The sequence below is a fragment of the Moschus berezovskii genome, chromosome 3 (assembly GCF_049115385.1).
Source record: "Moschus berezovskii isolate FMDL1 chromosome 3, NW_MosBer_1.0, whole genome shotgun sequence".
Taxonomy (NCBI): Eukaryota; Metazoa; Chordata; class Mammalia; order Artiodactyla; family Moschidae; genus Moschus; species Moschus berezovskii.
The window spans coordinates 114,589,488-114,604,972 of NC_142462.1; the positions used below are offsets into that span (position 1 = coordinate 114,589,488).

Sequence of the window (15,485 nt, forward strand, 5' to 3'; positions counted from 1 at the left end):
TTTTTTTTTGGTCCCATGGACTGTGGCCCTCCAGGCTCCTCTGTCCATGGGATGTCCCAGGCAAGAATACTGGAGTGAATTGCCATTTCCTTCTCCAGGGGATCTTCCTGACCCAAGGATCAAACCCACATCTCCTGCATTGGCAGGCAGATACTCCACCACTGAGCCACCAGGGAAGCCCTCTATGAGATTCCGTCCATTCTGTGACTCAGTCGTGTCTGACTCTTTGTGACCCCGTGGACTGTAGCCTACCAGGCTTCTCCGTCCATGGGATTCTCCAGGCAAGAATACTGGAGTGGGTTACCGTTTCCTTCTCCAGGGGATCTTCCTGACCCAGGGATCGAACCCGGGTCTCCCGCATTGGAGGCAGACACTTTAACCTCTGAGCCACCAGGGAAGCCCCAGCACCAAAACCCCCTCTTCCTTTAGAGACAGATGCTCTGCAGTAATTGGTTCTTGGAATAGTCCTTCCCCTGTGAATCAGCTTGTCCTGAGTTGATGCCACAGCTAACATGCTCATTGCCCACCCTTTCTCTCCACTTCTTACTTTCAGATTGCCCTCCTGGGGCAAGAACACCGAGTTCTGTCCTCACCACCATCCTCTCCCCTTCATTTGTCGCCTTGCACCCCAAAGGGACTGATTAATTTGCAAATGCATGACTGGCTCCCAGGGCAGCGGATACTCTTCCACCTTTGTAGCCAAGGCAGCACCCCTGTCGCCCAGAGGTGCCCCTTATCGCCAGCAGAGAAGGACCATGACCTTGTTGGTTTCGCAGGCTCTTGACCCTGGACCATTAACACAGTGTCCGCCCTCCCATCTCCTGTCTTCACTGACACAGCAAGTTCTAACTCAGACCTATTCTCACCATTTCTGTTTTTTGAATGAGAAAAAAATTCCAATCCTCATCAGTTTTTTTGTACAAGGTCTTTAAAGAGCAAATAGAAAGAGATTCATGGCCCACATATATTTTCCTTCTCTGAGTCGTGTTTATTTAAATGCAGATGTCCTGGTTTCCCATGTAGAGTTGCAAGCAATATCTTTCAATTTAAATGTTAATAGGAGTGTAAACTTCAAAATCAAAGTTTTTCCACGAGGGAGAGCTGTTTTTTCTGGTTGTATTTGATGCTTCTCCTGGCCGTTCTTCCTCCACCACCCTCATCATCCACCCCCTCTGCCCACTCTTTCTCACTGTGCTGTCAGCGTTCTTTTTCTAAAAAGATTAGAACTCACCTTTGTCATTTTGAACACTGGACTCTCAAACATTAGGATCGTGGAAGACAGATGTTAGACTCAAACCCAACAGGATTCATGGGAAGATTTTTCTTTATCTCAGCCTTTTCCTACAGAGTCCAGCTCAACATTCCAAATTCTTTCTAAGGGGATTATTCTTTGTCCACCCTGCACAGTATTTTTCCAAGGCTTCAGATGGATGAGTTTGGTTTTCCGCTTCCCCTTCCCTCTCCCCTTCTTTCTACAAAAAAGCAGGAAGACATGGGGAAAGAAATAACAGTTGACCCTTGAACAACACAGGTTTGAACTCTATGGATCTACTTATTTGCAGGTATTTTAAAAGGCTACCCACTCCAGTATTCTGGAGAAGTCCATGGACTTTATAGTCCATGGGATTGCAAAGAGTCAGACACGACTGAGTGACTGTCACTTCACTTTCACTTTCAAGAGTACATGCAACAGTAGTACAAGATGAGTGGTTGACTGAATCCCTGGATGTAGAACCTTCCGTCTTCTGTAAGTGACTACAAGTTATAAGTGGATTTTCCACTGTGCAGAGGGTTGGCGCCTCTTAACCCCTCATCATTCAGTGGTTAACTGTGCAAGCTGTGTAAATTCCCAGGTGCAAAGTACTGCTGTGGGCACAGTGAACAATCACAAAGAATTTTAAAAGGCAGTTTCTCACTCCTAAAGAAATGGAATTAACACATGGGGTAACACAGGCGGGGTGGAATGGGGCCATCTGTATGTGAGTCATTCCATAGGCAGAGTGCCTTTGGGATTTTCTCAAATACGAATAAAAAGCACCAAAGCTTTAAAGATAATGAAAATGTTATCTAATGCCTTAAGTACAAATATGGTGACCATAATAATCTTTCTAAGGACCTCAGGGTCCAAATTTTGTGTGAGAATGTGATATCTGGCTTCATCTTCTTTTATTTCTTTATTTTCTCTTCCTTCATTTCCTTGTACTGTGTGCATTTTGTAAGACTCCTAAATATTTTGGAACAAGATTGGACTCTTACTCCATAAGTTAGAACTGATGTTATAATATAAATTTTAATGATTTTGATTCCATTAATATAAGGTTTTATTTTTGTTCTTCAGAGAATCCTTTTCAATAGTCTCTTGTTCTTATGTCGTGGAAGCAAACTTTGTTTCTTATCTTGTCTCTTGGGGATATTTATAATGATTTAAAATTTTACTTTAAAAATTTAATACAATTTTTAAAGGTTATTTTCCATTTACAGTTATTATTAAATATTGAGTGTATTCTTCTTGTTGTAAATACAGTGTATCCTTGAGCCTATCTACACCCAGTAGTTTGTTTCCCCACCCCTCAACCCTGTATTCCCCGTCCTATCCCCCCACTGATAGGCACTAGTTTATTCTGTATTGTCTGAGTCTGTTTTATTTTGTCACAGTCACTAGTTTGTTGTATTTTTCAGACTCCACTTATGAGTGATATACAGTATTTGGTGTTCTCTTTCTGGCTTGTTTCACTTGGAGCATAATGCCCTCCAAGTCCATCCATGTTGCTGCAAAGGGCAAACTTTTGTTATTCTTTTTGGAATACTAAATAGTATTTCATTGTGTGTGTTTGTATATATATGTGTGTGCGTGTATGTACATATACATACACACACGCACACACATATATATAGCACATTTTCTTTATCTGTTCATCTGTTGATGGACACTTAGGTTGCGTCCATATGTTGGCAGTTGTAAATAATGCTGCTATGAGCCTTGGGCATGTATCTTTTCAAATTTAGTGTTTTTGTTTTTTTGGATATATACCCAGGAGTGGAATTGCTAGGTCATAGGGTAATTCTAATTTTAGTTTTTTTAAGAAAACTCCATGCTGTTTTCAACAGTGGCTGTACCAATTTACATTCCCACCAACAGTGTACAAGGATTCCCTTTTTTGTACATCCTCACCAACATTTGTTATTTGTGGTCTTTTGATGATGGCCATTCTGACAGGTGTGATAGGATATCTCATCGTGATTTTGATTTATATTTCCAATAATAATCTTTAATTTCTCCTCCCTGCCAGTTTGTTTCTTCAAGTTCTTTTTCTTCCAGCTTATGGGTTTTCTTACTGTTTGGGGCTGCCTGAAAGCCCTAAGTGGGAAGTGGGCTTGTCAATGGAAAGCTTCGCTGTAGATAGTTGGAGGGACTGCTTATACCTCCCTGCCTCCCGCCCCACACACAAATAGTAATGTGTCTCGATATTTTCTCGTGCCTCGATATTTTCACCAGAACGGTCTCTCCCAGCTTCCAGGCTATAGGGCAAAGGCGCAGCAGTCTGCTTCTGGGAACCAGGCAGAAGAGGTCTGGGGTCTCAAGGGTAAGCATTCGCCGTTCTGTAGGTGCATAGACACTTACTTGCCCTGTGTGCGATGACCCTCAGTTGTGCTGACCAGTCGTCATCTGAGCCTATCGACTCCCAGTCCTAAGTACTCCCTCTCCACCCTGGGGGTGGGGGAAAGGGGTTATTCCTCAGAGGTGTGGAGTGGCTGAGGGGAGCTAGGGTTCTCATTCCATCCCAAACAACTTGTTCAAAATCCTTGTTTTAATCTCCCTCCCCTCTGCTTGACTTCCTGATGCATAGTGATTAATGCCAGTTCCTGAGCCTTCGGGGGGTTTGGCAGGATGGCTTTCAGCTTCTCCCACCCCTCCGCTGGATCTGGTCTTAGCTTGTTAGGTCCATTGAGAAATTATGCTGTCCCTCAGTTTTGCAGCTTCCAGTCTTCTGTTGTTGCCATCTTCCTTGCTGATTTCCCCTTCCATGTGAATTTCTGTCTTTTAAAAAATTCTTGTAACTCTAAACCTGGCTTTATTTGGAAGGAAAAATGCTAGTTACATTTTCCATCTGTGATGATGATCCTGTAGGTCTTTAATTAGATTATTAATTTCATTTTCCCACACAACTCAGTAACCCAACTCGTTCCTTTTTCGTTCACTGGTTTGAGCCTGTTGATCAATAAATTATTTAACTTCTCTAAATCCTGTAAAATAGGAATATTTCTTGTCCCGCCTACCTGTAAGTTGTTGCTGTAGCTGCCCTGAGTTACCATGTGGGTCTGAGGGCAGAATAAACAGCTGTACGTACATGGCTCTAGCAAAATCAGGCTCACCGGGTGATGGTGAATATCTTGGGTCAGTGAAAATGCTCAGGCCTGACCTCTGGTTTTCATCCTTCTTTCTAGAACAACAACTTAGCCTGACCCTCAGCTTTTGTTGACAAAGGCTTTGGGAGACAGCGGAGTGCACATCGTCTGTGTTGGAGGCACAGCCCTCCCTGACCTGGGAATACAGATGACTGTGGTCTGTCTCAGGGCTTTTGGAAGAGGAATTATTCTCTCCATTCTGTCTCTGCCTTTTGCTCTGTTTTCTCCTAAGTGAAGCACTTGGCTTTCCTCCTCCACCTGCAATACCTTTCCGTCTTGTAATGATTTGCATTTCTGTTTTCCTGTCCACCCTTCTTCTCCATCCCCAGCCCAAGTAGACAGAGCTCACAGGGACCCATTATCCAGTCCCCCAGGTGGCACCTTTGCTCCCTTGGGTCTGCCTAGCCCAGGGGCCAGAACCCACCAAGTGTGGCAGGAAGGGGCTCTGTGGCTTCTGCAGGGCTGTCCTCTCTAGCGCCACTAGAGATTCTTCCTAGAAATTCTAGGAGAGTCTTCCTAGAAAGCCCCCTGTTACTGAAAAGGAAGCCAGTGGTTTCACAGGGGCATAGAAGAGAAATTTCCTGAACCGTTTAAGGGGATATGAATAAATCTCCTTTAGACTAAAAATACCCTGGCCTCTCGTCTCCCATTCCCATCACCTCCTTGCCCTTGACTTCAGTGGAGAGTGGATGAGCCCCCCGTGGCAGAGAGTATCCCGTGGCCAGGAATCAGTCCCAGTGGAGTCGAGAAGGGACCTTTTCCCACCAAGGAGGCAGCCCAGAGCTGGCTGCCTGGAGCCTGTTGCGGTGACAATGGAAAAAGTGTCCAAGGGACTGAGGCTCGTGGCTGTGGGATGACGGAAGGGCTGGGGTGACCACAGGCAGTTGAAAGAGAAGGGAGTATGGCCCAACTGGCAGGAAGGTCCTCCCTTCTTTCCAGCCAGCCGTGGATGCTTGAGCATGGAGCCCACTCAGGAAGCCTGGCACACATTTGAGTGCTGGGATTGAACACGTCCTCAACAAAGTTTCCTCTGGCGTGTTTAGCGATCTGAGCAATCAGTGCAGCCTGATAATTAGGCCTCCTTGGCAGTGCGCGGGAGTGACTGTAACAGGTGTACTGCTCTCTTGCTGGGCTGGCACTCCGGGGTCAGCAGGGGTGGGAAGGACCCAGGAGAACTCAGTAGAGCAGGAACCTACTCGTGGCTCTCTGTGAACGTCTGCCTCTGTGGCAGGGCTCTGTCAGGCCCCCTTCATCACAGGGAGGCTCACCTGCTGTTCTCCTCCCCACCCCGCAGCCAACTTCCTCCCCGGGGGTTGAGGAGGGGGCTGCCAGGTTCTGATCTTCAGTGTCAGGACCAGGGGCATGGACCACAGCCAGCTCTGGAGGTGGGGAAGGGGCAGGAGGTCTCAAGCCAGACTGTGCCTGGAATCCTCTGTTTACTCTGCCATCCGGGAGACTGGAGTGCGAGAGAGGCACGAAGTGCTCCCCACAGAAACCTGGGTGTTTGTTTCCCCGGGGATGAGAAGAGACCGTCAGTGCTTGCTTGGATGGGGGGACTCATGTCGTTTGCTGTCCAGTGCCCCCCGCCCCCTGCTACCTCCTCATCCTTCCTTCAAGAGAAGGGAATGCCCACGGGGTCTCCAGGCTACTCTGCAGTCCCCATCCCCCAGGGCAGAGGCCAGACAAACGGCTCCTGCGTGGAGCCTGATTGGGGGTGTTACCCAGAAGGAAGAAAGCCAGATTCCAGAAAAGGAGTGTGCGTTGGGTAGGGTTGGAAGCGGGGGATATACCAGAGGGTAGGGCTGGAGCTGGGAGGAAGCTTAGCAAGATCCTGAGTGAGGCTGACAGAGGCATATCAGCAGCTCTGCTGTCTCCCTTCTGCTAAAAATTCCACCTTCCCAGACCTAAATAGAAGGAAATACAAAAAAAAAAAAAACAAAGAGTGGATACATGTAAACATATAGCTGATTCGCTTTGCCTACAGCAGAAACTAACACAGCATTCATGTGCTAAGTCACTTCACTCAGGCCCAACTCTTTTTGACCCTGTGGACTATAGCCTTCCAGGCTCCTCTGTCCATAGGATTCTCCAGGCAAAAATATTGGAGTGGGTTTCCATGCCCTCCTCCAGGGGATCTTCCCAAGCCAGGGATCAAACCCACGGCTCATGTCTCCTACCTTGGCAGATGGGTTCTTTACCACTGAGCCATCAGGGAAGCCCTGTAAAGCAGCAACACCCCAATAAAAACTAATAAAAGAAATCACCTTTCCAGACATCCCTCCTTGTCCTGCATGCCAGGCTTTGTCTGGTGGGTTGGCAGAGCATGGACAGAGAAGGGCCTGATCAGGAAAGCTGAGGGAGCCTCCTCAGGGTTCAGCCTGAGAGCAGGAAGCATGGCTCCCACCCTGCAATCACACGTGCGGGGGAAGCTGAGCCCCATGGAGTCAGGCAGAAGGGTACGGAACGTCATACAGCTTCCTCTTCACCCCTGACCTCCTGAGAGACCAGCAAACCCTGCATGGGAGGGATAGAGTCCTTGGCACGTGCCAAGACCCAGCCCAGCTCTAAGGGCCCGTTTGTCTGGTTCTCACTTCCCTGAAGGGTGAGTGATGCTGGGTTAGGACCTGGTAGCCGCACAGATCTGGGTTTGATGCCGTGTCCTCCACTCTCTGTAGGCTTTCCATGGGTTGCTGCATTTTCCAGATAGGGATAAAGACAATAGCTGTCTTAGAAGGTTGGGAGAGATGCTTGGGAAGAACAGTGCTGCACCCAGCACAAAGGAGGAAATGCAAAGGAAATGGCAGCTATTATGGTGGTGATCTCTCCTTCCGCGAATGGACCGGACTGTCCTAGCTGTGTTTGCACTCAAGGATATAGTCACTGGGGTTTCCCAGCTGGCTCAGGGGTAAAGAATCTGCCTGCAATGCAGGAGACTCAGGTTCAATCCCTGGGTCCAGAAGATCCCCTAGAGAAGGGAATGGCTACCCACTCCAGTATTCTTGCCTGGAGAATCCCTGGACAGAGGAGCCTGGAGGGCTATACAGTCCATGGGGTCTCACAGAGTCGAACATGACTAAGCAACTAAACAAATACGGTTGCCATTGGGGGCTCTGCCCTCTGCAAAGGAAGCTCAGTTGTGCCAACCTGTCTGCAAAGGGCCCCTGTGGTGCCCTCCCCCCTTCCTCCTGGCCCAGGGTTGGGGTACACCGGGCCCTGAGTTCCAGGCTCTGATGCTAACTGGTACCCACCTGTTTCCCCACAGACCTGCGCAGGATGACAGCCGGCTTCATGGGCATGGCGGTGGCCATCATCCTCTTCGGCTGGATCATCGGCGTGCTGGGCTGCTGCTGGGACCGAGGCCTTATGCAGTATGTGGCCGGGCTGCTCTTCCTCATGGGAGGTAAGGCTCGGGGGCGGAGGGCTGGGAGGTCCTGGTAACTGGCATTCTGAGAGAACAGCTGGTGGGCATGCGGATGGAGGCCCAGACTCCATTGGGACGACTCCCCTTCCCTTCACTCGTTCCAGCAGTGTGTTTTGAGTTCCTCTCAGCTGCTCACCACTGCTGGTCCTTGCCCTCTGGCGTCTCCCACCTGGTGTGCGAGAGACGGTGGTGATGGCATTGAAACAGGTGTCGGATATGGAGCGAGTGTGAACCCAGGGGGACCTTGGGTATTTTGAGCACGTAGTGTGTGCATGGTATATACTGTGGGGCGGGAGGCAACTGCTGTCTGGACAGTTTCCTCTTCAAAAGCCTACCTCCACCCTTGATTCCTGGGTCCCACGGCTGCTGCTCCCATTTCCAATGAGGCTCTAAAGTGGGTGAGGCAAGGCTAAACCTTCTGTCACATGTCTCTTTCACCCTCTGTCACTGGTGTGGCCATAGGACCAGTCCAGCCCTTTGATGGGTGGTCCATAAGCAGAGCTGTGTAGCTGTGAGGGAACAGGTTCTTATCCAGGGGAAGTAAAAGCTTATTCACAGTCTGTATGGCCTCTTTTCTCCCTGAAGAGTTCAAGTGTGCCTTTTGATCTCCTGGTTTGAGCCTCAATCCAAAGCGAAAACTAACCGTGAGTGTGCCCTTCATAGGCATTCCTTGGAGAGAGGTGGGTGGACAAATTGCATGGAGTTAGGAAGAAGGGGAATTGGGCTTATGCAGAAGGAATTGAAAATGTATACAGGGAAATGTGTAAGGACAGGAGGAGAAGGGACGACAGAGGATGAGATGGTTGGATGGCATCGCCAACTCAATGGATGTGAGTTGGAGCGAACTCCAGGAGATGGCAAAGGACAGGAAACCTGGCGTGCTGCAGTCCATGGGGTCTCCGAGAGTCGGACACGACTGAGCAACTGAACAACGGCAATAATGAGTCCCATCCACGGAAGCCAGTGTTAGATGTCATGCACCGCATGAACCGCCTGACTTGGGACCTCTGATCAGGTCCTGGAGGTGGGGAGGGGCGTGGTGTCCTGCTGGAGATTGGAGGTGACTGTCCTGGATGGACAGAGAGATCTGGGGGCTGGTGAGCTGTGGGTTGGAAGAGAAGGAGGAGAATTGTTGGGTTCAACTTGGCGCTGGACTGTTTATCCTTATCCCCCTGAAGAAAAGACATCCCAAATCTCAAATTCTCTGTCACCAGAGTTAGCCATCCCCGCCCAGCACCACCTCCCCTGTGGGTCCCAACTGGACTGAGGCAGAGGCCAGGGGAGGGAGAGACAAGGGTGGGTCCCTCACCCTTCCTTCTATCCCCCACTGAGAGAGAACTCCCCCCCCCAAAACCAGCCCCACCACCTTTTCTGCGCCCTGGCGTCCTCCTCACTGAAGCAAGGGTCACACCTGGCCTTGGTCACACTTGCTAAAACCATGCTTGGTTTTAGCAGCGCAGAATCTTTTTCATTTCCATCTTCCAGTCAAAAATCTTCCGTGGACCCCGAAACGTGAAAAGATCAAAGCGGAGTGGCTCTGTTTGTAGCGCGTGTTCTCTCTAAGGCTCTTGTGGTTGTATAAAGACAGGCTCCAGTAAAACGGGGCTTTTCGAAGGCTCTAGAGAGGCCTCCCAGGAATCCGCGAAAAGCTGAGCAAACAGGCCTCGGGCAGAGCAGGAATCCAGGAGCTGGGGGAGCTGACGCTCTTTCATCTCCGCTCTTCCGAGGTGCTCCCACCTCCCGCACGTTGCTCCCTCCCCCATCCCTCCAGGCCAGCCCTCCTCCCATCCCACCTCCCAGCTCTGACAGTTTCCAGACAGAGGCAGTGCGGGGCCCCGGTGATCTTTGCAGGTGGGACACACATCATACCCTAGGACACTCCCCACTCACCTGAGACCTGGGTGGGAACTCTCTCCCAGAAGAGGGTGGGGGACAGGAGGGTGCCTCCCACCCCCCATTTGCTGGGGCACCACCAGAAGCCTAGGGCTCTGGGATGCCAGGTGAAAGCCCTCAGGCTGGAATGGGGACCCGAGACCCCTCCCCATAGAGGAGTGAGTGATGGTGTTGATCCCCTTCCTCCTGGTTAGTGGTTCTATTTTTTTTTTTATTTACTTTCAGCTGTGCTGGGTCCTCATCGCTGCTTGGGCTTTTCTCTAGTTGCAGCGCTCAGGCTTCTCACTGCGGTGGCTTCCCTTGTGGTGGAGCTGGGCTCTAGGGCCCTCGGGCTCAGAAGCTGTGGCTCCCGGGCCTAAGAGCCCAGGCTCACTACTTGTGGTACAGGGGCTCAGTTGCTCCGAGACAAGTGGCATGTTCCTGGGTCAGGGATCCAACCTGTGTCCCCTGCATTGGCAGGCAGATTCTTTACCACCGTGCCACCAGGGAAGCCCTGCTTAGTGGTTTGTAATCACTACACAGTCAAATCGCCTGGAGGGCTTTTTAAAGTACTGATGCTGCGGCCTCGCCCAGACTCATCCAAGCCTAACACTTGAGGTGACCCTAATGTGCGGTTACTGGGGACAGTGGGGGGAGAGCTGGGGGAACTGGTGACCTATAAGAGTCCTCCAGCTCTGAACGGTTACGGTTCTGGGGATGAACCAGTCAGGAAGGCCTCTCAGAAGTTATCTTCCTTCCCAGCTCCCCTGCCCCATTTTATGACTGCTTCTCCAGCTCTTAGGCTGCATCAGACAGGGTAGTGCTGTCACAGGGCATGGGTTATTATCCTGGAGGCCCATCCAAGCCCTGATCACCAAGGGTTCCAGCTAAACCAGCTTTCCCTGCACATGGACTCCCTGCTGGCCTTTTCAATGGGAAAACCACAGTTCATGATGAAATGGCAACATCCAGAAGAGCTCCGGGAAGCTGCTGTCCCGAGAGCTGCAGCATTGTCCTATTATAGGAGCAGAGCCGTCTCGTCCACCCTGGAGCTTTGTTACCTGTGTCCACAGATAGCAAGACACTGGGGAGGGGATGGGTGTCCATACATTTCATGGTGACCTGCAGACAGGCCCCAAGAGGCAAGAAAGAAGGCCAAAGCCACTAAGAGTGGATCCCTTGATCCCTGGTCTTTGGGAGAAGTTGAAACTCTAGGTGGGGAAGTGTACCCTCTCCCTTTTCAAATGAGTGCCCTGTCCAAGGAGGCCTTCACAGGTGGCGCTGGTGGTAAAGAACCTGCCTGCCAATGCAGGAGACATAAGAGAGACATGAGTTCGATCCCTGGGTTGGAATGATCCCCTGGAGGAGGGCACGGCAACCCACTCCAGTATTCTTGTCTGGAGAATCCCCATGGATAGAGGAGCCTGGCAGGCTATAGTCCATAGGGTCGAAAAGAGTCAGACACGACTGAGAGACTTAGTAGGCATGCATCCCGAGGAAGCCAGACACAGTCACGGAGAGGGGAGTGGGAGGAGGGCGGTGGTCCTGATGCCCAAAACAGCTGCTGCCTGCTGACGCCAGGCTCTGGTTTAGTTCAGAGCCTGGCAGGGAGCAGACTCAGAGTAGAAGCTGTGCTTCCCTGTCCCTGCTCAGCACAGAGTTGCTGAGAGGTGAAGTGTCTGCCCAGAGACAAAGCCTTCTCAGGAAGACTCTGTGTGTCATGAAGAGACATCTCAGCACCAACTAACTACTCCTGGAACCAGAACCTGCCTGGTGCCTGTCCTCCGTGAGTTCCTCTACTAGGGATGACCCATTGAAAGTCTTGGAGAGTCAGCTCCCTCTGACAGCCACCTTACAAACACAGCAGAGCTGTCCCTAAGTTGGTAGATATTTGTGACCAAAATGTCCCACGGCTTTAGCTCTCACCCAGATTCAGTTCATTTCAGTTCAGTTCAGTTGCTCAGTCATGTCTGACTCTTTGCAACCCCATGGACCTCAGCATGCCAGGCCTCCCTGTCCATCACCAACTCCCAGAGTTTACTCAAACTCATGTCTGTTGAGTCAGTGATGCCATCCAACCATCTCATCCTCTGTCGTCCCCTTCTCCTGCCTTCAGTCTCTCCCAGCATCAGGGTCTTTTCAAATGAGTCAGCTCTTCGCATCAGGTGGCCAAAGTATTGGAGTTTCAGCTTCAACGTCAGTCCTTCCAATGAACACCCAGGACTGATCTCCTTTAGGTTGGACTGGTTGGATCTCCTTGCAATCCAAGACACTCTCAAGAGTCTTCTCCAACACTACAGTTCAAAAGCATCAATTCTTCGGTGCTCAGCTTTGTTTATAGTCCAACTCTCACATCCATACATGACCACTGGAAAAACCATAGCTTTGACTAGACGGACCACCCAGATTGGCTCAGTCTATAGCTGAGCACAGACTAGTGCCCAGGGGGTTTAATTGGATGGCCAGTGAGAACAGCTACTGGGAACCCGACCAACCACCACAGGGCTCCCAAGCTGGCCGGGTGTGGGTGTGGAGGTGTGGTGATCAGGTGGAAGGAAGGGGTCAGTAAGAGCAAAAAAGGTAAATTGAAAGTGAAGAGTCCAAAGATGGAATTGCAGTTGGCTTTAGATGACCCAGCCGGGGCCAAAATCTTACTTCAGTCCACAACCTTTTATCTGTTTCCACGTGAATGGAGGTGGCCCACACTGGGGGCTTCTCTTTTCCAGGATTTAACTATTTCCAGGCTTAAAGAGAGGGCGCCCCGCACCTCAGGAGATGACTAGCAACAAACTGTTTAATTAACACTCAGCCTGGAGGAGGCAATTAGTTAAGTATGGCAGCTCTGTCGGGCCAGGAGGCCGGGGGTGGTGGGTGGGATCCAGTTTCCCCTTTGGCAAGGCCTCTGGGGAGAATCTAGCTCAGACTGGCACAGCAGCGTTTGGGTGCGACTGCCAGAAACGAGTGTCTGGTTGAATCACCAGTGGGATTCAGATGTACAGGGACAGGATGGCACAGGGGAAGGACAGTGTGGCGAGGGAGCAGGTGACACTAGGAGCACTTGTAATTGACTCACTGGGTGCAGCTAGAGCCGCCTCATGGACAGAGGTCTGCAGGTGGGTGGGAGCATCTAAAGCCCATGCCCCACCCCCTCAGCACTCCTCTCCCACATCCTCCCACACTCCTGGAAGATAGCTGTCCTCTGCCACGAGCTTTCATCAAGGTTGACGCTGGAGCCTCCTGTGTAGACTGGTCACCCGGCAATCAGTCCTTCACAGGGCAGTTGGTGTAATATTTTTGAAACTATAAATCAGATGTTCGCTCATCTGCTACCAGTGTGCCAAAAACTTCACTCTTGAACTTAAAATCCAAATTCCTTACCCTTCTTCTGAGGCTATCTCTGTTAGCTTGGGGCCATATTACCAAATACCAGAGACCAGGTGATTTATAAAGAGCAGAAATTTGTTTCTCGCTCTTCTGGAGGCCAGGAAGTCCAAGATCAAGGCACTGGCAGTTTCAGTGTCTGGGGAGAACCTTCTTTCTGGTTTATAGACTTCATAGATGGTACCTCCTTGTGTGTTCTCGTATGACGGCAGGGAGCTCTGGCAGATCCTGTGTCTGGGGAAAACCTGCTTTCTGATTCGTAGATGTCGTAGATAGTACCTTCTTGTGTGTTTTTATATGATGGCTGGGTCAAGAGAGCTCTCTGGGGCCTCTTTTGAAAGGTCGCTAATGCCATTCACGAGGGTCCCATCCTCATGACCTAATCACTTCTCAAAGGCCCCTCCGTTTAGTACCATCATCTCAGGGGTTAGTGCTTCACCATGTGAAGTTGGGAGCACGCAGCATTCAGTCCATGGTGGAGACCCCATTTAGTTTGGCTCTTTCTCCCTCCCTCGATTCCCATCCTGTCCCTTCTCCCGTGCTCACCTGCCACACCACCCGCCTCTCTCCTGGATCTCACAGTTTTACTGCAAGGTCCTGGAGCTGCCCGATCTCTGCCCACAGTGCTTTCCCCACCAGTGCCTCATGACCAGCTTCTCTTAGGATTGAGATCCCAAATGAAGAGCCACCCCATCAGAGAGGGATGTCTTAACCATCCAGTTTACAAAGCTGCCCAGTCACTCTCTACATTTTAATTAATTTTCTACAGCACGCCCACTACTCTATGACATGTTTATTGTCAATGCATTTTGATTTGGGCTGCTTTTTTTTTTTTTAAATCAGCAACCCTTGTTATCTTGCACAGTTTCCCTGAATCAGAATTCCAGGTAGGCTTAACTGCCTGGATTCTCCGCTCAGGGCCTCCCCAGTCTACAGTCCAGGAATCCACCCAAGCCAGGGTCTCATCTAAGACCAGGGTCCTCATCCAAGATCATGAGGCTGTTGGCAAAATTCATTTCCTGAAGTTGTAAGACTCATGGAAGCTTGCTTGTGCAAAGCCAGGAGCAGAGAGAGTCTGTGACTCCTTCCATTTCTGACCTTCAGATTCTTTTTTTTTTTTTTAATACACTTTCTTTTTTAGAACAGTTTAGGTTTACAGAAAAATTGAGGAAATAATACAGAGAACTCACATATTCCCCTTTGCCCTTGAACAGAGTTTTCCCTGTTATTAACATCTTATTTGAGAGTTGGACTGTGAAGAAAGCTGATCACCTAAGAATTGATGCTTTTGAACTGTGGTGTTGGAGAAGACTCTTGAGAGTCCCTTGTACCGCAAGGAGATCCAACCAGTCCATTCTAAGGGAGATCGATCCTGGGTGTTCATTGGAAGGACTGATGCTAAAGCTGAAACTGCAATACTTTGGCCACCTTATGCGACGAGTTGACTCACTGGAAAAGACTCTGATGCTGGGAAAGGTTGGGGGCGGGAGGAGAAGGGGACGACAGAGAATGAGATGGCTGGATGGCATCACCGACTCTGTGGACATGAGTTTGAGTGAACTCCGGGAGTTGGTGATGGACAGGGAGGCCTGGCGTGCTGTAATTCATGGGGTCGCGGAGAGTCGGACAAGCCTGAGTGACTGAACTGAACTGAACTGAACTGAACATCTTATTTTAGTACAATACATTTATTACAGTTAACAAATGTTGGTACGTTCTTATTCATTAATGTCCACAGTGAGTTGTTTTTGTTCCTTTTTCTGTTGTTACCTGATGCCCTTTTTCTGTTTCTGAGTCCCTTCCAGAAATTCCCATTATGTTGTCATGTCTCATTGGGCTCCTCTTGACTATGACTGTTTCTCAGACTTCCCTTGTTTTTAATGACCTTGCCAGTAGAGTACTTGCCGAATACTGGTCACGCGTAGTGTGGGATGCTCCTCTGCTGGACCTTATCTGGTTTTCTTCTAGTGATTAGACTGGGTTATGGGTTTGGGGAAGAAGATCACACAGGTAAGGTGCCATTTTCATCATGTCATTTCAAGGGTACGTGCTATCCCCGTGATTTATGATGGTTGAGATTCCCCTTCATCCCCTGGAGTAAGGAGTCTGTGTCGGCCTTCTCCACTGTGGAGTTACTCTTCTGTTTCCTCTTTCCATCCTGCCCTCTTTGGAAGGAAGTCAGTAGGCGCAGTCCACACCTAAGCAGTTGGGGGCTTTCTCTGCCTTTAGGTAGAGTAGCTACATAGACTATTTGGAATTCTTCTGCATGGGAGATGCCTCTCTTCTTCCCTGTTTATTGAAAGTATAAGCGTTAGTCACTCAGTCGTGTCCGGCTCTTTGCCACCCCATGGACTGCAGCCTGCCAGGCTCCTCTGTCCATGGGATTCTCCAGGCAAGAATACTG

General features: G+C 49.9%; 1 protein-coding gene across 1 annotated transcript in view; it reads left to right on the top strand.

Annotated features, from left to right (window-relative positions):
* The window catches only part of LOC129552715 (transmembrane protein 178B), a 273,406-nt gene that overhangs the window by 227,656 nt on the left and 30,265 nt on the right, over positions 1-15,485 (top strand). Inside the window, exon 3 of the mRNA XM_088831883.1 lies at positions 7,670-7,807. Coding sequence (XP_088688009.1) covers positions 7,670-7,807 — 138 coding nt within the window. The remainder of the gene's footprint in view (positions 1-7,669; positions 7,808-15,485) is intronic.